The sequence below is a fragment of the Salvelinus sp. IW2-2015 genome, linkage group LG7 (assembly GCF_002910315.2).
Source record: "Salvelinus sp. IW2-2015 linkage group LG7, ASM291031v2, whole genome shotgun sequence".
NCBI classification, from domain to species: Eukaryota; Metazoa; Chordata; class Actinopteri; order Salmoniformes; family Salmonidae; genus Salvelinus; species Salvelinus sp. IW2-2015.
Genome location: NC_036847.1, coordinates 32713242 through 32738536, shown reverse-complemented (window position 1 = coordinate 32738536; position 25295 = coordinate 32713242). Strand labels below are relative to the sequence as shown.

The 25295-nt window shown below is 43.3% G+C and overlaps 1 protein-coding gene across 1 annotated transcript; it reads left to right on the top strand.

Annotated features, from left to right (window-relative positions):
* The first annotated feature begins 10170 nt into the window (after positions 1 to 10170).
* Positions 10171 to 13576, top strand: LOC111966846 (toll-like receptor 5). Its single transcript, XM_023991806.3, has 2 exons — positions 10171 to 10505; positions 11254 to 13576. The coding sequence occupies exons 1-2, from the start codon at positions 10486 to 10488 to the stop codon at positions 13226 to 13228; spliced, it is 1995 nt and encodes a 664-aa protein (XP_023847574.1). The 5' UTR covers positions 10171 to 10485; the 3' UTR covers positions 13229 to 13576.
* The last annotated feature ends 11719 nt before the right edge of the window (positions 13577 to 25295 follow it).

Here is a 25295-nt window from a genome sequence, read left to right as displayed (position 1 = left end):
TACATTACCTAGGTCACTATGTTACCTGAGTCAGTGTGTTGTTATACCTGCATTACCTAGGTCACTATGTTACCTGAGTCAGTGTGTTGTTATACCTGCATTACCTAGGTCACTATGTTACCTGAGTCAGTGTGAGCTATGATGGGGGCTTTACCTGAGTTAAGGGTGTAGCTGGGGGATTGGTCGGCCACAGGGCTGGGTAATTTAATGGGCACAGTGCTTTGTCTTCTGTTAGGTACATGGCTGGGGGTGTGGCTGGACTCCTTCATAGAGACTGTGGCTGGACTCCCTCATAGAGGCTGTGGCTGAACTCCCTCATAGAGGCTGTGGCTGAACTCCCTCATAGAGGCTGTGATTGGACTCCCTCATAGAGACTGTGGCTGGACTCCCTCATAGAGACTGTGGCTGGACTCCCTCATAGAGACTGTGGCTGGACTCCTTCATAGAGGCTGTGGCTGGACTCCCTCATAGAGGCTGTGGCTGGACTCCCTCATAGAGGCTGTGGCTGGACTCCCCCATAGAGGCTGTGGCTGGACTCCCCCATAGAGGCTGTGGCTGGACTCCTTCATAGAGGCTGTGGCTGGACTCCTTCATAGAGGCTGTGGCTGGACTCCCTCATAGAGGCTGTGGCTGGACTCCCCCATAGAGGCTGTGGCTGGACTCCTTCATAGAGACTGTGGCTGTCTTTTTGGGAGTGTTGTCCTTACTTTCCTTCTGCTGTTGACAGAAAAATCTGATTTAGACAGAGATCAACGCAACAGACAGAAATCTAACCAGAATTTTTGCAGCACAAGAAGAATAATGTTTTGGCTTATCCTGTAAAATCAATATCCACATCTGGTCTACCTTGGGGCGAGTGTGTGTGACCTCAGTGGGGAGGGACGGGGGAGATTCAGGAGGCTGCCGTCTGGGTTTTGCAGCTGGGGGAGCAGGTGGAGGTGGTGGTCTGGGAACAGCTGTGGAACAAAACAAGGACTGCACTGTTAGGATTTTAGTTTTGCAATTAAACATTTAGGACATATTTTGATGGACAGCCGTTTACACAGCAGACAGTGGCCTACACTCCCCAGTCACAGGTGGCCAGTGGCACCTTAATTGGGGAGGATGGGCTCATAGTAATGGCTGGAATGGAATAAATGGAATGGTATCGAAACCATTCACTCCATTCCAGAGATTATTATGAGCCATCCTCTCCATAGGGAGAATGGGGTAAGTTGATCAATTTTTTACAATCAGCATCACTCCGTCAAGGAAAATATAGTCTTCTGGCCAGACCTCAACTTACCCCAAGTCAAACATTTTGACTATATTAGCCCACACAGCTACAAGGATGCACTTTCATATTCAAGCTTATAGAGACCCCCAACTGATGTATAGAACAATCTTAAAACGATCTACTTTGGTTTAGATCCAAGCATCATGAAACACAATAAATTAATTTGACTTTGTGAAAATACGGACCTAACTTGCTTACCACTTTTCCATGTGGTTTCTTTCTTTACAGACCATGACATTATGAATATTTGGTCAAATGATCAATGTTGTGTATGGTTTCCTAGAAACAAGTGTCGCTCAACTTACCCCACTCTGCCGAATGTATTTGGACAGTACAGAATGTCACATTTTATTTGAGGATATTTTCATACATATCTGTTTTACCATTTAGAAATTAATGCACTTTATGTATTTATGTATTTATGTATGTGTCTTTTCTGAGTAACTTTTATTGTAATCAAGAATAGAAGATATTCTGAACACTTGTACATTAATGTGGATGCTACCATGGTTATGGATCATGAATTTAAATAATGATGAGTCAGAAAGATACAGAGGCACAAAGATCATACGATGCTAACCTCATATGATGCTAACCTCATACGATGCTAACCTCATACGATGCTAACCTCATACGATGCTAACCTCATACGATGCTAACCTCATACGATGCTAACCTCATACGATGCTAACCTCATATGATGCTAACCGCTCAGAAACATCTTATCGACTCACTTCAGTCATCATTCACCATTCAGTTCCTATTGGGCAAAACATAACCCAAAACACAACCAAAACAGACTGCATCCAACAAGTTTGTAGTTATTGAGTGCCAGGTAATCTATACAAATTATAAACTTCTGACTCCTTTAATACACTATAAGTGAATTTGTCCAAATACTTATGAAAGTGGGGACTAACTACATAAAGTGCTTTCATTTCTAAACAGTGAAACAGATATGTATAAAAATACGCTCAAATTGAAGGTGAAATTCTGTACGGTCTCCTCTTATGAAACATTGATCTGAAATCCAATTATAGAGCCACATTCACCAGCCTGGTCTCATAGACTAGATGTAACATAGTAAACATAAATATGGCACACTCAAATTAGTATTTGTTACGGTTGGTATGGTTACATAAGGCCAATGATTACTTAACCCTTTAACCTAACTCCTAAACATAACCCTAACCTTAACCCTAACCCCTAGCCTAGCTAACATTAGCCACCTAACCACCTAGTTAGAATTCATAAGGTATCATACGTTTTGCAAATTCATAACATACAGTACATTTTGCAGACTCGTAAAATATGATACAAATGGGTGAGGAACATACACAAATTAATAATGTAATAATATCATGCTCTGAGACCAGGTTGCAGCCATACAATATGGAGGGGAGTGTATATTCATGGTGGATCTAGGGATGTCGGGGATAGTGAAGTGGGTCTAGGGATGTCGGGGATAGTGAAGTGGGTCTAGGGATGTCAGGGATAGTGAAGTGGGTCTAGGGATGTCGGGGATAGTGAAGTGGGTCTAGGGATGTCGGGGATAGTGAAGTGGGTCTAGGGATGTCGGGGATAGTNTCGGGGATAGTGAAGTGGGTCTAGGGATGTCGGGGATAGTGAAGTGGGTCTAGGGATGTCGGGGATAGTGAAGTGGGTCTAGGGATGTCGGGGATTGTGAAGTGGCTGTTGACGAGAAGCAGGTGGCTCTTTCATGATGCTGTTCGGCACAATGTGCTCCACTGCAACTTCTGGCGAGGGAGATATCAGTCAAATGTTGTGATGAGTCACGCCAAACATTACCTCAACTCTGCTCCACACCGGACAATGCCCGAGGCTGGGATTTAACAGCGCCAAACAAATTTAACATGGAGTACGATAAATCTGACACATCTGATTACACAATACCCCTTCATTAAGGAATAGTTTTGTTTAATGATCATTATCATGCATAGTAAAAGAGGATATTAAGTGGCTGTACCATGACTGGTGGTTGGAGGAATGTGGGAGGTTGTTCCTCTTTCAGACTGGCAGGCATCTCTATTTGAATGCACTAGGATGCTAGGATGCAGTGGTGACCAGCCATTCAGGGCTGTTTTGAGACCCACCTTCACATATCAGTTTGAAAACGATTTTTGGAATTTAGTTAATAAAGCTGCATGCAAACTTAGTGTCTTTTTTGCTTTCTTGAGTAAGGCAGCTCCAAAATGCAGGTGTTTGAGCCTAGCTCAGTGCTTTCTGTGGTGGTGGGGCAGCCAGCGGAATATACGGAGAGTAGGGGTTGGTAATGTTCTCTAGTTGCACCGTGATTGGCTCAGTGTTCTGTCACTCATGGGGACACTATGACACCTCCAAATCTAAGGGTAGAGCAAAAAATTCAAGCCCCTTTGGTGCTGCCATAGAGTTACATTAGAATGCCCATCCAAGAAGGCTCAAGGTCATTGGCCACAGATAAAATGATCTCAAATCACGTTATATCTAGAGCAGCTTTGATTAGACTGATCATGTCAACATCATACTTTCAAAATCGTAGCTAGCAAGCTAGCAGTCATCATCATGAATCAAGTCGGCAATCTGCTGGCAAATCCATTTTAATCCTTATCATATGAAGAGAAATAATGAAGAGAAATTATAGATAAAATGTATCGGTGCTCATCGGCCATTGAACATAAAAATTACACAAGTTGGATATCGCAAATTCAACAATGAGTGGTTTGGAAGGAATCAGTGGCTAACTGCAAGCATTGCAAAGCAAAAACTAGCCTGATTTTTGCTGGAGTGGGTGTGTGGCCATGGTGTCAATCCAGCATGGCTTTTTCCGTGCTCAAAACAACTGGAAACTCAGAACTGGGAAATTTGATTTCAGTGAGTTCAAGACAACTGGGCCTTGGGAACAAAAATGAGCTCTGATTGGGAAAATACGTTTTGAACAGTCATCCAACTCGGAAATGCAAGTCGGGAACTCTGACCTATTTCTAGAGCTCTGACCTGAAGATCACTGACGTCATCATGATTCAACATTGTTTTTTCCATGTTCCCAGTTGTCTTGAAAGCATCATAAATCCAGAGAATGTTAGACTTAGATGACAAAATTTGCCCACAAAGGACCGCCACGCCACGTTCCTGTTCAAGTGAGCACAGCACAGCAAGGTGAGTCCAAAAATGTATTGTATACTGCTGCATAAATGATGTTATATGCCAGGGAGATATGTATACTGTAGCTAAGAAAGTTGGAACGGAAATGGCGCTACACCAAACTGGAAGTCTTCCGACTAGCTTGGAAAGACAGTACCGTGCAGTATCGAAGAGCCCAAACTTGCTGCTCAATCACGCTATTTTTTTCAACTTAATAGAGGAGAATAAGAACAATCCTAAATGTATTTTTGATACTGTCGCAAAGCTAACTAAAAAGCAGCAATCCCCAAGAGAGGATGGCTTTCACTTCAGCAGTGATAAATTCATGAACTTCTTTGACGAAAAGATGATGATCATTAGAAAGCAAATTACGGACTCCTCTTTAAATCTGCGTATTTCTCTAAAGCTCAGTTGTCCTGAGTCTGCACAACACTGCCAGGACCTAGGATCAAGGGAGACACTCAAGTTTTGTAATACTATATCTCTTGACACATTGATGAAAATAGTCTTGGCCTCGAAAACTTCAAGATGTATATCGGACCCTATTCCAACTAAACTACTGAAAGAGCTGCTTCCTGTGCTTGGCCCTCCTATGTTGAACATAACAAACGGCTTCCTATCCACCGGATGTGTACCAAACTCACTAAAAGTGGCAGAAATAAAGCCTCTCTTGAAAAAGCCAAACTTTGACCAAGAAAATATTAAAAACTATCGGCCTATATCAAAACTCCCATTCCTCTCAAATATTTTTGAAAAAGCTGTTTCGCAGCAACTGACTGCATTCCTGAAGACAAACAATGTATATGAAACGCTTCAGTCTGGTTTTAGACCCCATCATAGTACTGAGACCGCACTCGTGAAGGTGGTAAGTTACCTTTTCATGGCGTCAGACCAAGGCTCTGCATCTGTCCTCGTGCTCCTAGACCTTAGTGCTGCTTTTGATACCATCGATCACCACATTCTTTTGGAGAGATTGGAAACCCAAATTGGTCTACATGGACAAGTTCTGGCCTGGTTTAGATCTTATCTGTCGGAAAGATAGCAGTTTGTCTCTGTGGATGGTTTGTCCTCTGACAAATCAACTGTAAATTTCAGTGTTCCTCAAGGTTCCGTTTTAGGACCACTATTGTTTTCACTATATATTTTACATGTTGGTGATGTCATTCGGAAACATAATGTTAACTTTCACTGCTATGCGGACGATACACAGCCTGTGTTTCAGACATAAGGAAGTGGATGGCAGAACATTTTTTACTTTTAAACTCGGCAAAAACAGAGATGCTAGTTCTAGGTCCCAAGAAACAAAAAGATCTTCTGTTGGATCTGACAATTAATCTGGTTGTACAGTCGTCTCAAATAAAACCGTGAAGGACCTCGGCGTTACTCTGGACCCTGATCTCTCTTTTGACGAACATATCAAGAATATTTCAGCTTTTTTACATCTTCGTAACATTGCAAAAATCATTAACTTTCTATCAAAAAATGATGCAGAAAAATGTATCTATGCTTTTGTCACTTCTAGATTAGACTACTGCAATGCTCTACTTTCCGGCTATCTGGATAAAGCACTAAATAAACTTCAGTTAGTGCTAAACACGGCTGCTAGAATCTTGACTAGAATCAACAAATGTGATCATATTACTCCAGTGCTAGCCTTTCTACACTGGCTTCCTTTTAAGGCTAAGGCTGATTTCAAGGTTTTACTGCTAACCTACAAAGCAATACATGGGACTGCTCCTACCTATCTTTCCAATTTGGTCCTGCCATACATACCGACACGTACGCTACGGTCACAAGACACAGGCCTCCTTACTGTCCCTAGAATTTCTAAGCAAACAGCTGGATGCAGGGCTTTCTCCTATAGAGCTCCATTTCTATGGAATGGAGTCTGCCTATCCATGTGAGAGACACAGACTCGGTCTCAACCTTTAAGTCTTTATTGAAGACTCATCTCTTCAGTAGGTCCTATGATTGAGTGTAGTCTGGCCCAGGAGTGTGAAGGTGAACGGAAAGGCACTGGAGCAATGACAGCCCTTGCTGCCTCCCGACCCCTCTTGTCTCAGCCTCCAGTATTTATGCTGCAATGGTTTATATGTCGAGGGGCTAGGGTCAGTCTGTTATATCTGGACTATTTCTCATGTCTTATCCAGTGTCCTGTGTGAATTTAAGTATGCTCCCTCTAATTATCTTTCTCTCTCTTTCTCTTTCTATCTCTCTGCTCTCGGAGGACCTGAGCCCTAGGACCATGCCTCAGGACTACCTGGCCTGATGAYTCCTTGCTGTCCCCACTCCACCTGGTTATGCTGCTGCTCCAGTTTCAACTGTTCTGCCTGCAGCTATGGAACCGGATGTGCTACCTGTCCCAGACCTGCTGTTTTCAACTCTCTTAAGACAGCAGGAGCGGTAGAGATACTCTGAATGATCAGCTATGAAAAGCCAACTGACATTTACTCCTGAGGTGCTGACCTGTTGCACCCTCTACAACCACTGTGATTATTATTATCTGACCCTGCTGATCATCTATGAACGTTTGAACATCTTGGCCATGTTCTGTTATATCCTTCTGGCACAGCCAGAAGAGGACTGGCCACCCCTCAGAGCCTGGTTCCTCCCTAGGTTTCTTCCTAGGTTCTGGCCTTTCTAGGGAGTTTTTCCTAGCCACCATGCTTCTACATCTGCATTGCTGGCTGTTTGAGGTTTTAGGCTGGGTTTCTGTACAGCACTTTGTGATATCGGCTGATGTAAAAAGGACTTTATAAATAAATTTGATTGATTGATTGATGTTGTGTAGTAAGCTGTTAGTAGCCCATGTGCCTCACTCTAATAATTTGGTCCCTTTTCCCCTCATAACTTAGCCTACTGTTCTGACTTGGTGGTGTACATGTAGCTCATAAGTGGAGAGGCTTGTGTTTTATGTTTGATACCATTCCATTGATTCCGCTCCAGCCATTACCACAAGCCTGTCCTCTCAAATCAAGGTGCCACCAACCTCCTGTGCTTTAAACTAACTACCGAAAGAGAATTTAAGCTAATCTAAATACTTGTTATACACATCAAATATTATCTAAACCAGAAAATTACTTAATTTCAAAATAATAATGATGTATTTTAGAATGGTTTTTACTAATGATTAGAAATAGAACTACAAGCTGACTGCCAGTTATTCATCCTTGCTTGAGTCTCACCCAGGATCTGTGTGGTGGACTGCTGGGCAACGTTCAGTAGCCAAACTTTGTTGATCGTGGCATAGAATAGAGCAAACATGATTCCTTATTCTACATCTACAAGTCAAAGGCATGTTTGTTCTACATAGCATATTTCGATCTGAACATTCCAAGAAGTTGTGTCCTGCTGAATGCTCCCCAGGACAGTGGTGGACTCTCCAGGTGTGAGGAGCAGGGCCATGAAGGACAGTGGTGGACTCTCCAGGTGTGAGGGCAGGCCTGAGGTGGCTGGTTAGGCCATGAAGGACAGTGGTGGACTCTCCAGGTGTGAGGAGCAGGGCCATGAAGGACAGTGGTGGACTCTCCAGGGTGTGAGGACCAGGGCCATGAAGGACAGTGGTGGACTCTCCAGGTGTGAGGAGCAGGGCTCTGAAGGACAGTGGTGGACTCTCCAAGTGTGAGGAGCAGGGCTATGAAGGAGAGTGGTGGACTCTCCAGGTGTGAGGAGCAGGGCTCTGAAGGACAGTGGTGGACTCTCCAGGTGTGAGGAGCAGGCCATGAAGGACAGGTGTGGGACTCTCCGGTGTGAGTACCAGGGCCATGAAGACAGTGGTGGACTCTCCAGGTGTGAGGAGCAGGGCTATGAAGGAGAGTGGTGGACTCTCCAGGTGTGAGGAGCAGGGCCATGAAGGACAGTGGTGGACTCTCCAGGTGTGAGTACCAGGGCCATGAAGGACAGTGGTGGACTCTCCAAGTGTGAGGAGCAGGGCTATGAAGGAGAGTGGTGGACTCTCCAGGTGTGAGGAGCAGGGTCTGAAGGACAGTGTGGACTCTCCAGGTGTGAGGAGCAGGGCCATGAAGGACAGTGGTGGACTCTCCAGGTGTGAGTACCAGGGCCATGAAGGACAGTGGTGGACTCTCCAGGTGTGAGGAGCAGGGCCATGAAGGACAGTGGTGGACTCTCCAGGTGTGAGTACCAGGGCATGAAGGACAGTGGTGGACTCTCCAAGTGTGAGGAGCAGGGCCATGAAGGACAGTGGTGGACTCTCCAGGGTGAGGACCAGGGCCATGAAGGACAGTGGTGGACTCTCCAGGTGTGAGGAGCAGGACTCTGAAGGACAGTGGTGGACTCTCCAGGTGTGAGGAGCAGGACTCTGAAGGACAGTGGTGGACTCTCCCGTTGTGAGGACCAAGGCCATGAACAACAGTGGTGGACTCTCCAGGTGTGAGGACCAGGGCCTTGAAGGACAGTCAGGGCCAACAGAGAGGAGGTGGGACTGGGCCGGGACTCGTAGGTCAGGGAGGGGGCAGGAATCACTTCATCCACAATGGACTTAGATTCCTGGATAGAAAATCCAAAATACATTGGTACACACACAGATAGAGAGAGGGTGAAAAAAGCATCTGCCCTATATGGGGCTGTCATGCCAAATAATGTCCCCAAGCCAAAAAGTGCCCCCCCCCCCCCGCGTCACAATGGGATTCGATAAACCATTACGCTTTTGAGCAGGGGGACCCTATTTGGCATGACAGGCCTTCTAGTGGTTGAAGAGTGAACTGGCTAGTGAAGTCAAACCTCTGGTAAGGCTAGTGGTAAGTCCCATAGAGAAGGATAGAGGACTCTTTTTTGTATTTGTCCCATTATGGCATCTGTGAGCGTACGGGCAGCGCCATTGAGGCCATCTCCACTTTGAAGTTGTCCATTTTCTTCTTCTACTACTTCTATGAGTTGGTAAACAAACTGAAAGGGTGCACACTGCCACCTGGAGTGTGTTGTTTAAACAGGGATAAGCCAAGGTTGGTGATTTACTGCCCCCTGCAGTTATGGAATATTTTCTCACAATTATAATTAGTTGACTGATGACCTGGATGGAATTATGTGATTCGTCCTTAACCCATAGCAAGTCCCTCCCAGTTGACGACTTCAAAATGGTAAAAGTCCTCAATAGCGATGCCCATGGTAAAACAAGCTTTTGGGCAGTAGAGTCCTCTATCATTCTCTATGATAAGTCTCACTCATTTGTGAAGTGTGACCCCTTGTGGACTACTAGAGGCTACCATTTGATGATGCTTATTTATCCTTATTGACTTACAGTTGTTCCTATTTCATTAGTTCAATATATTGTTTTTATTCCAGGCTGATTTTTTTGGTGTGCAGGGTTGCAATTTTTTCGTCATTGCATGTAATTCAGATCATGTCTGTCCTGCTCTCAAAGACATTACCAATATGAGCTTTACGTTTTTTAAATGTTATTGAAAGGCTAATATGAGTGTAATATTAAAACCTTACAGTTTTGGACTATTCAGAATGTTTTCATTCAGAGTGAATATATTAATAGACCATTTTACAGTTCTACAAGTTCACACTAGTGGGCTGAAGGTAAGCAGCGGTGGAATTCAAATCAAATCAAATTGTGTGGAAATTGCGTAAGGAAGGAGTTTCCAAAATAACAGGGGAACATTTTTGGCATGCAAAATGTTTTGAGCTGCGTGCCTGGTGGTCCGATGGTGGTTAATTCCCGGAGTGATATTTTTTCACCAATTCCACCCCATTGTAAATGGAGTATTGAGACAGAAAGAAATTCCCCTGGTTCTACATTCAATTAGCATAATGTGCAATAACAATGTAATTGTGACACAATTTTGCACAACATGTTTACACAGGGGGAAAGGTTTTTCCCTGTGTTTCAAGAGGACGCGTTGATGTAAGTCAAAATCACAGGACTATAAAAACTTCACTACGTCAGTCAGAACAGAAGTAAGGTTATCTCATGTAGATCACTCTCAAAAATTGTTGGATAAGAAAGTCAGTTTCTGGGGAGGAGTTTATGAAAACCAGTGCTTCAAGTTTTCTGCGAGGGGAGATCTCATTAACATACTCACAAGCTGTAAACACATTTTTTAATGAGCGCGCATCACTTCAGGTAAGCTACAACTTTTCATTCATTCTTTGATTTTTGATTATTCATTTTTTTGTTGAAGTTGATTGGTGGTTTAATGTGATTGACTTTTTTTTAAACCTTTTTTGACTTAACTTAATACATGGAGAAAATATTGATTTGTTTTTCAACATTATTTGAACCTGATTGTTGACTTGGATTTGCATTGAACTTGGGGGAAATTGTACAAGAACTTAAAGGTCCAATGCAGCCATTTTGATCTCACCATAAAATCATTTCTGGGTAACAACTAAGTGTCTAACTTTGATTGTTTTTAATTAAAATGGTCAAAAAGAAACAAAAATAGCTTCTATCATTTTTATCTCATAGTTCCGTCTATGAATTTGAGAGTGGTGACATTTCTCCAGCCCCATCTCTCAGCTGTTTAGCTCAAAAAGTGGCAATCCCAGATTGCACCTTTATTCATTGATATAATACAAACAGGCCTGGGGAAGCCTTGTTACACCAGACTAGAGCAAGGCTGTGTACTCAGCACACACATAAAGTAGGAGATTTCCATTAGCAGGCTGGGAGAGAACCAGTGGACTATGGACCTTTAAGTGCAAACAGACAGTTTAACATAAACTCCCTAGCCAAGGATGTCTCATCTGAAGGGGATACCCCAAGACTGAAATATCTATCCAATTAATGTATGTATGGTAGCCCTGTAATGACATAAACATCATTTTAATTCTATTTAAATCATTTGCATTATTTTCTACTTTTGTGCAAGGGGGATGATGAGGAACCGTATACTGCTGGTTATCTTTGGAGTCTACCTGCAAGTGGTGAAATGCACCCCAAGATGTCCGCTATATGGTTCTATAGCAGTTTGCACCAACCTGTCTCTATATCAGGTCCCTGCACTGCCTCCATACATTACCCATGTGTATATGAGGGACAACTACATCAGTGAGATAAACGAGACATCTTTCTCTGGGCTTGAAGGGCTAAAGGAACTGGACCTCAGTTGGCAACGAGTCAATGGGCTTACTATAAGAACTAACGCCTTTCAAAGACTGGCAAACTTGGCAGTGCTCTATTTAGGTCATAATAGAGGTTTACAAATTGAGCCAGATGCATTTGTGGGACTGTCCAACCTGAGAACACTCTCTCTGTATGTGTGTGACCTGACTGACTCCATATTACAGGGCAACTATCTCAGGCCCCTGGTCTCTTTGAAAACGCTAGATCTGTACGGTAACCAAGTGAAAAGAATCCAACCTGCACCATTCTTTGTGAACATGACAGATTTCCAAGAGTTAAACATTACCCTAAACCAGATGGAAAGCATATGTGAGGAAGATTTGCTTGGCTTTCGTGGCAAACACTTTCGGTTGCTCAACTTGAACAGCGTCTATCTATATGGTATGACTCAAAATGGTTTTGACTGGAAACGATGTGGAAATCCCTTTTGGAACATGTCTATAGAGACACTTGACTTATCTTCCAACGGATTCAACGTGGACAAGGCAAAATTGTTTTTCAATGCAATCCAAGGAACGAAAATTCACCATATTATTCTGGAACACAGCACCATGGGAAAATCATTTGGTTTCAGCAATGTCAAAGACCCAAACAAGAAAACATTCAATGGCCTCAAGAATAGTGGCATCAAGATTCTAGATTTGTCCAAATGCTTTATATTTGCTTTGCAATATGCAGTATTCAGTCCACTAAGAGAGGTAGAGGACATAACATTAGCCCAAAACAAAATTAACCAGATTGACAGGGGGGCGTTTTGGGGTCTTGAAAATTTACAAAGGCTCAACCTGTCACACAATCTTATAGGGGAAATCTATTCTTACACATTTGACAATCTACCCAATATTTTAGAATTAGATTTATCTTACAATCATATTGGTGCATTGGGATATCAGGCATTTACAGGACTTCCAAACCTACAAATCCTGGATCTTACAGGAAACTCTATTCGGCAACTAGGTACATATGGTTACCTTGCACCACTACCAAACCTGCAACTTCTTCGTTTGGCTGATAATAAGATCACATCCTTAGAGGGCCTCTTGGGCTTTGCTAACAGTACTATCATACTGAATGTTCAAAACAACAGGTTAACTAATTTAGAGGATGTATACATTGTGTTAGCTAAATTCATGCGCATTGAGCGTATCTGGTATGGTAATAACAACATAAAGTGGTGCATCTTTAGCAGTAATATGTCAGTGCCCGCTGTAAACTCTCTAAAGCTGCTGGAGCTAAGGAACATCGCCCTGCAGATTTTATGGGGACATGGAGTGTGTTTGGATGTATTTGAAAATCTTATCAAGCTTTTTAGTCTGGATTTAAGCTTTAACTCACTGAGGGCTCTCCCAGATGGCATATTCAAAGGTCTCGTCTCTCTGGAAGAGATGGATCTCAGCTTCAACTCTCTCACATTCCTCCAACCAGATATTTTCCCAGGGAGTCTCAAAACGGTTGACCTCTCTTACAATTTCCTCTCCTCTCCTGACCCAGCGGCTTTCAGTTCTCTCACCTGGATCAACTTATATAGGAATCGCTTCCACTGTGACGGCGGCCTGAAGGACTTTCTGACGTGGATGAACAGGACTAATGTGACTTTTCCAGACCCTGGCGTGGCTGAATTCAGCTGTGAGTTCCCCTCGGATCTCCATGGTGTCAGCCTGTTGAATTACAGCAAAGTCATAACGGAAAAGTACCCAAAACCATCTTTGACAAAAATGTAAAACAAGACAATTAGAGTTTGGTATTATGTGTGTAATTTTCCATGCTATCTACTCTGTTTACACGTTTGCTATTGGGAATCACATTTTATTTTGTTGCCTACAATATCCTGACTGTCATATGGCATAACGTATGATATAAATACCTCAACACATCTTTAGTTTGTCACACAGCGTAAAACAAATCAGCCAAAAGACAGTAAAAAGGTGTCTTCCAAAAGCATTATTTTCAAATGTTTGTATAAAGAAAAATACATATACAGTGGGGAGAACAAGTATTTGATACACCGCCGATTTTGCAGGTTTTCCTACTTACAAAGCATGTAGAGGTCTGTCATTTTTATCATAGGTACACTTCAACTGTGAGAGACAGAATCTAAAACAAAAATCCAGAAAATCACATTGTATAATTTTTAAGTATTTAATTTGCATTTTATTGCATGACATAAGTATTTGATACATCAGAAAAGCAGAACTTAATATTTGGTACAGAAACCTTTGTTTGTAATTACAGAGTTCATACGTTTCCTGTAGTTCTTGACCAGGTTTGCACACACTGCAGCAGGGATTTTGGCCCACTCCTCCATACAGACGTTCTCCAGATCCTTCAGGTTTCGGGGCTGTCGCTGGGCAATACGGACTTTCAGCTCCCTCCAAAGATTTTCTATTGGGTTCAGGTCTGGAGACTGTCTAGGCCACTCCAGGACCTTGAAATGCTTCTTACGGAGCCACTCCTTAGTTGCCCTGGCTGTGTGTTTCGGGTCGTTGTCATGCTGGAAGACCCAGCCACGACCCATCTTCAATGCTCTTACTGAGGGCTCTTATACACATCTAGATGTGTATAAGAGACAGGGATGGTGTTCTTGGGGTTGTACTCATCCTTCTTCTTCCTCCAAACACGGCGAGTGGAGTTTAGACCAAAAAGCTCTATTTTTGTCTCATCAGACCACATGACCTTCTCCCATTCCTCCTCTGGATCATCCAGATGGTCATTGGCAAACTTCAGACGGGCCTGGACATGTCTCTTATACACATCTAGATGTGTATAAGAGACTGGACATGCACTGGCTTGAGCAGGGGGACCTTGCGTGCACTGCAGGATTTTAATCCATGACGGCGTGGTGTGTTACTAATGGTTTTCTTTGAGATTGTGGTCCCAGCTCTCTTCAGGTCATTGACCAGGTCCTGCCGTGTAGTTCTGGGCTGATCCCTCACCTTCTTCATGATCATTGATGCCCCACGAGGTGAGATCTTGCATGGAGCCCCAGACCGAGGGTGATTGACCGTCATCTTGAACGTCTTCCATTTTCTAATAATTGCACCAACAGTTGTTGCCTTCTCACCAAGCTGTTTTTCTATTGTCCTGTAGCCCATCCCAGCCTTGTGCAGGTCTACAATTTTATCCCTGATGTCCTTACACAGCTCTCTGGTCTTGGCCATTGTGGAGAGGTTGGAGTCTGTTTGATTGAGTGTGTGGACAGGTGTCTTTTATACAGGTAACGAGTTCAAACAGGTGCAGTTAATACAGGTAATGAGTGGAGAACAGGAGGGCTTCTTAAAGAAAAACTAACAGGTCTGTGAGAGACGGAATTCTTACTGGTTGGTAGGTGATCAAATACTTATGTCATGCAATAAAATGCAAATTAATTACTTAAAAATCATACAATGTGATTTTCTGGATTTTTGTTTTAGATTCCATCTCTCACAGTTGAAGTGTACCTATGATAAAAAGTACAGACCTCTACATGCTTTGTAAGTAGGAAAACCTGCAAAATTGACAGTGTATCAAATACTTGTTCTCCCCACTGTATATATATATATATTGTCATTCTGTGCGTTTTTCCGTTATCTCACCACAAGACCCAATCCTTTGTGAAGTGTGAGCCCCTGTGGACTATTAAAGAGGCTGCTATTTGATGCTTATTTAAGCAATAAGGCCCGGGGGGGTGTGGTATATGGCCAATATACCACGACAAAGGGCTGTTCTTACACACAACGCAACACGGAGTGCCTGGATACAGCCATTAGCCGTGGTATATTGGCCATTTACCACAAACCCAGAGGTACCTTATTGCTATTATAAACTGGTTACCAACGTAATTAGAGCAGTAAAAATAAATGTTTTGTCATGCCCGTATTATATGGTCTGATATACCACCGCTGTCAGCCAATCAGCATTCAGGGCTCGAACCACCCAGGTTATAACTATCCTTATATAGCCATTCATTTTTCATGAATTCAATATATTGTCTTATCCCAGACAGATTTCATTTTGCGTGCAGGGTTGCGATTTTGTCAACATTACATTTCAGATCATGTCTGTCCTGCTCCCAAAGACATTACCAATACGAACTTAATTTTTTTATTAAGATAAATGTTATTGTATTCTGAGAGGCTAATATGATTGTAATAACAATGACATTTTGAACTATTCAGAATGTTTTAATTCAGAGTGAATGTATGAATAAACATTTTTTTTTCAGTTCTACAATTTCACACTAGTGGGCTACAGGTAAGGACATTGTGGGGAAATTGGGTGAGATAGGAGTGACCAGTGAATTATACAATAATGGGGAATTTCCTGAGTGATATATATATCTCTACCCCCACCCCCCCTCACAAGCTCTGACCTTGCTGGATAGCTATTTGTTGAGAAAAAATTACAGTGAAGTGGTAACTGTAATTCGCTCTGGATAAGAGCGTCTGCTAAATGACTAAAATGTAAATTCCACGCCTGGTAGCAGCTAGATAGGTTTAATATCCCACGCCTGGTAGCAGCTAGATAGGTTTAATATCCCACGCCAGGTAGCAGCTAGATAGGTTTAATACCCCACGCCTGGTAGCAGCTAGATAGGTCTAATATCCCACGCCTGGTAGCAGCTAGATAGGTTTAATATCCCACGCCTGGTAGCAGCTAGATAGGTTTAATATCCCACCCCTGGTAGCAGCTAGATAGGTCTAATACCCCACGCCTGGTAGCAGCTAGATAGGTTTAATATCCCACGCATGTTCGTTCAATCTTCCAGTACGCCACATTTATTTGTCCCCTCCCCCCTTCATACAGAACACAACCTGCTTCGTCTGTTCATTAGGTTTGGCCTAATCCAGGTGCTATGCAGGGTCCCCAATCAATTTATTAATAACTGCAAACTGCAAAATAACATTATTTTGAAAATAGAGTGTACTCAATCTAGTGTCACGACGCACCCTTTTCTGGGTGAAGATCATAGCTCTCTCTCTCTCTCCCACCACAGGTTTATGACGGTCATAAATACCTGAAACTCTTTGCCCCACTCGGCAAAAATGAAGGTTCAGAATCCCTTTGTTACCACAGAGAAAGACTGTGCAATACGGTAACCTCAAAAGACTGAATAATGTAACTATTTCTGTATTCCAACCAGTTTAAATTGTCGGTGGGTACTCAAAGAACAATCATGTTGAATTCCTTACTAATTTGTAATGTAACTACCACAGCTGAACAACATAACTGTTTCTCTGAATGTGTATATTTCCCAGTTACCAGATTTACATTTGAATGTTGTATAAAATGAATGATGGAGTATGGGACTACTTTTGAAAAGATTAAATGTGATGTTAGTCTTCTAAATGAGAGTATGGTTTTTCATGTAAAGTTTCAACTAGTCAGTGACCACAGAGCACATTTACAAAATGTACATTTAGTCAAGATAACGCCAGGACAGGGTCCCCACGCTGAAATGGCTAAAACTCTAGACCAAAACACGCAGGGTGATGCTGGTGTGTGAAGTGGTTCAAACTACAACTCTACAAAAGGACAAGGCCAGAGAACGTGGAGATCATCCCCACGCTGAAATGGTGAAGAAATCTACAAACTATGGTGGACAAACCAGAGACTTTCTGTCTACAATCTATCCAGCAGACAGACTGGCGATCGCAGAGAGGGACAACAAAGGCCCTCTCTGCGAAGGGGTGGGGCAGCTCAATTTGTCTACCAAGCCGTCATATCGACTTAGCCCACTAGGGACTTTTCAGTGTATCATGTCAGTAACCAATGTACAACTATTGTGTGTGTGTGTGTTTATGTAATTCTGTGATTGATTAGTTGGTAAATAAATAATTAAGCCAATTTGTATATCGCTGATTCATGATTTGTTAGGATTCGTGCAGATATCCAAAGTTTGCGATGTTTAGGAATGACACTGACGAGGTAACAACACATTAATAGAAGACTGTAATCGATAAGATAATAAAATATCTGAAGAGTTATAGTCGGGAAATTGAAACTCTATAAAACATTTTCCTGTGGAACCCCGACTTCCTAGCTAATTACTATTCCGTGATTTGTTTAATTACAGAATAATTACACAGAGAATTGATTTGATAAATATAACAGTCTTCACATTTAATGATTGAATAGACTAGTGTCATAGTCAACGCTATGTGTGTGGACCACAGACTGCTGCCTTCATTTAATTGAGTGGTGGAGTTCGTTTTGCATGGCTGGTGCCTCGGTTGGATGAGGATTTCACTTAAGGACCAATGGAATGGTCTAAAAGGAGAACTCTGCCCACCTGGGGTACCTGGACATGCAAAACAAACTTCACCATTAATACACATTTCCACACAACTGCTCTGACCCAAACACAACTGTGATGGCTCTGATATCTTTTCACATCGTCTTTCACTGCTTGGTTAGTGGATGCACAATCCGGCTTGATATGGCTCAGTAGTGTGAAAAGCTGTTATACGCTACAGAGATAAGCATTGCCACTTCCTTTGCAAACCTTGGAAGACTTCTAGGACATGTAGGTTATGGACTTGAAGCCACAAAGCACAAAACAGACTACAGACTTAAAAATAACTGTCTTTATTTCTTTATAAACAAAGGCATTAATTATAGTAATAGTTACTCTGCTGTAAAGACTGTTAGATGTCAGTCTTCTATGAGGATTGGCTGAAATAAACAACAGTATCTCTCTCCAGTTGAAATACCACCTCAAAGTATAAATATAACTACGCAATTCCCTCATTTCTTTTTGACATCGATTTACATTTTTCTATTTTGCGGCTTTAAGCATGACACGTCAAGCTCCTGTTAAGACATATATTCAAAACACACACGCACAAATGATGAACATGCTGATAATGAAGATTGTTTAAATTCAACAAACCAAAAAAGAAGTCATGAAGATTAAAAAATAAAATATAGAACAGATATTTACATACATTTGAGTTTATTTTGTACCCAAAAATACATATTATTCCTAGTTTACTTAATGCCACGTTGATTGGCACATTCATTGAAAACCCACAGTGGCTCATATCAACTCCATCTGGTTTTAAAGTGTCAATATGGAGTGCAGCATGGTTCAACTAGGCTAGAGTCCTGGGGCTATTCAATGGAGTGCAGCATGGTTCAACTAGGCTAGAGTCCTGGGGCTATTCAATGGAGTGCAGCATGGTTCAACTAGGCTAGAGTCCTGGGGCTATTCAATGGAGTGCAGCATGGTTCAACTAGGCTAGAGTCCTGGGGCTATCACGGTTATTTATTCTGACTCTGTATTTATTCTGGCTGTATCTCAATATTCTAGTGGCTTCCTTCCATTGTGTCCTTCATCTGCACAGTTCTGTTTTGAAAACACAGAACAGTTGAAAGCAATATGGTTGACCACTACCAGGCCTTCGCTTTCTCCTGTCCAGTTCCTTTACCTCAGTGCAGATCAATGAGATAAGGACGAGAGGAAGCCACAACAATTGTCTGAATCTGACAGAATTACATCAGTTGGGTATTCAATTAGCTGAATAATGATTTTACGGTTTGTGAGCACTAAATGTGCGGCAGGTAGCGTAGCGGTTAAAACCGTTGGGCCAGTAACCGAAAGGTTGATAGTTCGAATCCCTGAGCGGTCTAGGTGAAAAATCTGTCGATGTGCCCTTGAGCAAGGCACTTAATCCTAATTGCTCTTGTAAGTCGCTCTGGATAAGAGCGTCTGCTAAATGACTAAAACGTAAAAGGTATGAAACATCCTATGGTCTGGCGCTGGTATTGAACAGTTTAATACTTGGGGGAGGGGGAATTAATCTGCAACGTGGTATATTGAAACATTTCTCACAGCTAAAACAATGTTGAAGAATAGAATGAATCCCTATGTGCATCCCAAATGGCCCCCAATTCACTATATAGTGCACTACTGTTGACCATAACCCTATGGGCCCTGTTCAAAGGAAAGGAACATACCTAGTCAGTTGCACAACTGAATGCATTCAACTGAAATATAGTCTTCCACATTTAGTACTGCAGTATATAGGTAGTAGAGTTCCATTTGGTACACATCCTATGTCATATACCAGATCCATTAAAGCAGATCATCAACGGTTTCTGAAGCGCCTGGGAGTCTTGACACCAGTGCTGTGATTGACAGGAAAACGAAGCTATGGGGAGTCTGACACGAACGCTGTGATTGGTAGATTGGCAGAGAGCGAGTGACAGACAAGCATTATTGCACATTTCAGATGATTCACACCATGAAATGATTCCAATCAGAACACATTTCAGATGATTCACACCGTGAAATGATTCCAATCAGAACACAATTCAGATGATTCACACCATGAAATGATTCCAATCAGAACACATTTCAGATGATACAGACCATGAAATGATTCAATCAGAACACATTTTCCGGATGTTTCAATTCAGCATCTAATTTCTTTCGGATATCACAGTGGTGAGCAATAGAATACAGTGGTGAGCAATAGAATACAGTGGTGAGCAATAGAATACAGTGGTGAGCAATAGAATACAGTGGTGAGCAATAGAATACAGTGGTGAGCAATAGAATACAGTGGTGAGCAAAATATTTTCATAATAAATAAAACTTCTGAAGGAGGAATACAAAACTAGTTTAAATATAGATTTTATTCCAAATGGCACCCTATTCCCTATATAGTCCCTGGTCAAAAGTAGAGCACTAAATAGGGAATAGGGTGCCATTTGTGACACAAAAATAGACAGAATAATAAAAGAAGCATGACATTTTTCAGAAATGGACCAATAATGGTATTAGTGGTTGTTTCTGCTTGCCTCTGTTTCTCCCATGAAAATACACGGTAGTAGACACAATCAGTATTTGTTAACACCGATTTAACAGCCCTTAAAATGTCGCTCTCCTATCCTCCATTGTAGTTCTAGCCTGGTCCATATCTTGTTTGGGTTGTACAGCCAACTCCCATGGCCATTTGTCATGCCACAGCACCAAGAAATCTGTGACCAAGCTATTTTTGTAACGTTTCCCTTGCAACACCTTACGGAGTCAAAATGGTGGGAGAGAGCGCGAGCTTAAGAAATATAACTAACAATAGACAAACGTTTGTAGGCACTCTGATAATATTATTCCAAAAAGGTCGTCTGATAAGAGGGAACCTCAGTGATAGAGATGTGTGGTGTGACGGGAGAGGGGCTTGTAGAAGTCACATCGCCCAATCACGATTCCATATCGTTTCCATCGAAGATGGGTGGCTCAAAATCACATACCCGCCTCAAGGTCAGCCCTGTGAGGAAGGGGGGAGATAGAAATGTGTTTTCGCATGTGTTTCAGAGCTGTCTGAGGGTTGTGAGCAGCGCAGAGCAAAATACAATTATTTTGCAAGATGGACAAAAGGTTTGGTCCCACTTTACTTAAAAGCATTCAGGTATAATGCCCTGTCTATAAATGATCTCATAATGGCGCCGTCTATAAATGATCTCATAATGTCCCAGTCTATAAATGATCTCATAATGGCCCCGTCTATAAATGATCTCATAATGGCCCGTCTATAAATGATCTCATAATGGCCCGTCTATAAATGATCTCATAATGGCCCCGTCTTAAATTATCTCATAATGGCCCCGTCTATAAATGATCTCATAATGGCCCCGTCTATAAATGATCTCATAAATGGCCCGTCTATAAATGATCTCATAATGCCCCGTGGCCGTCTATAAATGATCTCATAATGGCCCGTCTATAAATGATCTCATAATGGCCGTCTATAAATGATCTCATAATGGCCCCGTCTATAAATGATCTCATAATGGCCCCGTCTAAATGATCTCATAATGGCCCCGTCTATAAATGATCTCATAATGCCCCGTCTATAAATGATCTCATAATGGCCCCGTCTATAAATGATCTCATAATGGCCCCGTCTATAAATGATCTCATAATGGCCCCGTCTAATAAATGATCTCATAATGGCCCAGTCTATAAATGATCTCATAATGCCCGCATAAATGATCTCATAATGGCCCCGTCTATAAATGATCTCATAATGGCCCCGTCTATAAATAACTCATAATGGCCCCGTCTATAAATGATTTCAAATGCCCTGTCTATTCCATTCTACATACGTTTCCATTCTTCGATGTCCAGATCGCGGCTCTCAAAGCTCTGGTCGTAGGGGTCAGCCTCAGGCTCGTCGTCTGGGTCGTGGTACTGGGAGAGTAGGGTGGCGCAGAGCCTGGGAGCCGTGATCCTCTTATCTGTGTCCAGAACCAACATCTTCTCCAGCAGGTCCACAGCTACAAGCAGATAAACATAATCTATACCAACAGGGTCCATATTCAAAGACTCTCAGTGTAGGAGTGCTGTTATAGGATCAGTTGAGCATTTTTCCATCATAAATTGATAAAGATTGTATGGACAGGGGGAACCTAAAAAAGCACCTACTCTAAGATGCTTTTTGAAATGGCTGCAGCAGGCCATCTTATGACTCCTTCCTCTTCATTACATCACAAATATAACATCTTGGGGTCTGATTTTGAGTATAAAATGATTCCAACACTACCTTGTGGTTGGCTCCAATGACACGTCAGAAAAATTCTCTTGGGCATCTGAGGCAAGGAGTTGATGTAGTTCCTTGCCTGTAAACCAATGGGAGTACAGAGATCAGAGTCAAAGGCCAATAGAACACAAACAAGGCTGGCATCCAAAACAGCACCGTATTATCTACATAATGCCCTGTTTGACCAGGTCCCATAGGGCTCTGTATAGGCACTATGTAGAAAATAGGGTGCCATTTGGAATACACTTCAAAGCCACAAGATGACCACTTTTGGGGTCATAGGGTTGGTTTCCCCGACCCAGATTAAGGCTACTTATTCTGGGCAACAACAACAAAAAATGTCTTTATCTGGGCTGGAAAGCGGCCACTAACTTTGTATTCAGAGAGTAAAGATTATGATTAGCACTAATTAGTCCCATATTAGACAAGGACTTGTCCCAAACCACACCATATTCCCATGTCCCCAATTGTGATGTGCACTTATAAAGGAATAGGGTGCCAGCCCTGGTTAAAAGTAGTGCACTATATAGGGAATAGGGTGCCAGCCCTGGTCAAAAGTAGTGCACTATAAAGGGATAGGGTGCCATTTGGGATCCCTCATCAGGAGAAATGTGACTAGATTTACTCGTAACCATATTGTCCCAGTCACTTGATCATATGCAGCATTGGCAAGAATTGGATTAATTATCAGCATGCTAAGAGAGGGTTCATTGCAGATTTGGTGAATGTGCAAGAGAGAGAAAGCAGAAGGAGAAGAAACAGTATTATAACTGAGTATTGTTTATTTATTTGGTTGCAGTACTTATAATCTAGCACCATGTAATATAGCTACATCTACTCAATCAGTTCACACTTCAAGAAGAGAAACTGCAATACTGTGAATTTCAGTTCCTACTTCCTTACCACATGTGTTTCAGAGGAGGAAGTGTTTCAATTCAAACAAATTCTGGGTTCAGGCAATGTGCCATAGTTTGTTAGTGTGCAATTCTAGACATATTAATACTTTATCCGGCTTCATAATGCTTTACAACACTGCTATGGCAAACCAAACATTAGAAGGCAAGAGAGTAGTTGCTGCTTGACTTGCATTGACGTACAGCAAGCATCAGACGCCACTCATGGTTATAGTAGAGCGCTGTGGGTAGTAGAACATAGAACCTACAGTCGAAAAAAGCAGCAACGTCAAAATGCTACATGTATGTTGTCTACTTCCTCTTTAATGTGGGAGCAAATATCCTCTAAAGAGGTTGTAATAGTGTAGCACTGGGTATGTGGCAGTGCTCTGGGCTAGATGTAACAGCAGTGGCACTCTCTTTGGGCTAGATGTGGTAGCGCGGTGGCAGTGGCTCTGGGCTAGATGTACCCGGCGTGGCTCAGGCCGTCTGCTATGCGCGTGGAGCTGGGGCTAGCACAGCGTCGTTGGGTAGATGAGCGTGGCACGTCTGGCATGTATCGAGCGGCCTTAGCGATGTAACGACGCGTGGTACCGCCTCTGCTTGTAACGCGGTTGAGCATGTACGGGAGCTGGTACCGAGGCGGTGGCCGCCGCTCTGGGCTAGATGTAACGGGGGTGGCACCCGCTCTGGGCTCAGATGTAAGCGGCGGGTGGCACCGTCTCTGGGCCTTCGATGAAAGGCGTGCTGGCTGTGCTGGGTCGAGTACCCAGCTTGACTGGCTAGAACGCTAAAAGGTCGGCAAATGGGGTGAAGCCACGTGGCGATCTGGGGCTAGATGTAAACGGCGGTGGGCACTGGCTTGCGGCTAGGATGCTTATAGCGGCGGTGTGGCATGCTCGGACTGATAACGGCGGTGTGGGCCCATGCCTGGGCTAGCATGTAGACTGGCGGTGGCGGTGTAGAGACACTTGTAGTTATGGCGCGTGTCTGCAGCGCTTAGGGAGTTCGTTGAGGGCCTAGAAGTGGTCAACGGTTGGGGCGCTGACGCAAGCTTCTGGGGGCTAGATGTAAAGCTCAGGTGTCGGCATGGCCTTATGTAGCCTCTGGGCTAGGAGTGTAACGGCGGGCGAGTCGTCGGCTCACTTGGCTGCTACGTGATGGGTCAATGACGCAGGGGTTGTGGAGAACCGGCCTGGGGGCTAGATGGTACGGTGTAAGCACGGCGGGGTGCTTGGCGATCTGGCTCCTGGGCCTTGAGGCGTAATTGATGTGTAACACGGTGGCGGTCGTGGGTCGACTGGCCTCAGTGCCTTGGGCTGGCGTACTGATGTGAACATGGGCAGACGTGGTCGGGTGGCAGCTCAGCTTGCTGGGCTAGACTGTGACGGGGGTAAGGAGCTGGTAGGCTGGGAGTGGCTCCAGCTGGGTCTGAGGATTGTTTATGGGAACGCGCCGGTGAGCGGAGTTGGTGGGTGTCTGGGCCTAAGAATTGTATATGTCAGAAACCATCAAGGGCGAAGGGTTGAGGGAAATTAGGCCAATAATATTTAACCAGGTGTTACCTTCCTTGAATATGGACTGTAATGGATTATGGATCCACCCCAACCTTGGCAGGGAAGTAGAAGACTAAAAATTCCTGTAGAGTTTTGGCTAAGTCGTCTAGGTCTTTCTCCAGGAGGGACTTTTTAGTGGTTGGTCAAATTATTACCTCCTGCCCCATACCCTTGGTCGGCGGAGCTTATACAGAAAGTTCTGCATTGAAATATGAGGTGATCTACGGGCAGGGTTTTCCGCACTGGGACTCGTGGTTACCCAAATCCTCGGTTTGCGTCTTTGGGGCCATCCCGCCTCGCTCTATATAAGAACTGTGCGGGCCATGGGAACTTCGTAGTGATCGATAATTGGCTCGCCCATTCACTTGCTGGTTTCATAAAGCTGGTTTTATAGTCCTTCAGTGCTACGGGGGTCAGCGGCGTTGAGAGGACAGTAGCAGTAATCAGCCAGTGAACGGGTCAAGACGTTATATTGGAACCAGCCAGGCGGCTCGTCCGTGGAGACTGGGGGAACTGATCCGTTTCGTTCGGCTGCGTCAATCATCGGCGGATTTTATTTATTCTGGGTTGTTACGGCTGTGATTCCTTAATTATCTACCCATCAGGCCTCGGCTACAGGGCGGCTCAAAGAGGCCTGTTGGCAGTCCCGCAGCAGACCACGCAAGTAAGCAGAGACGGTACACAGTTCTCTTGACAAGCAAGTCTAGTCAGGCTGGCGAGACTGCGGTGACGTTCCTCGCCGTTAGCCTGGGCTCGTACCGTCTTGATCACCTGCGCTTTCCTTCCGTTGGCCTTTCCCGGCTTTCTTAGCGTCCAGCG

Excerpts from the sequence above, each read along its gene's own strand:
- LOC111966846 (XM_023991806.3), top strand. The coding sequence starts at position 10,486 with ATGAGCGCGCATCACTTCAG. Across the intron at positions 10,506-11,253 it reads ATGAGCGCGCATCACTTCAG|GGGGATGATGAGGAACCGTA; the intron begins GTAAGCTACAAC and ends CTTTTGTGCAAG.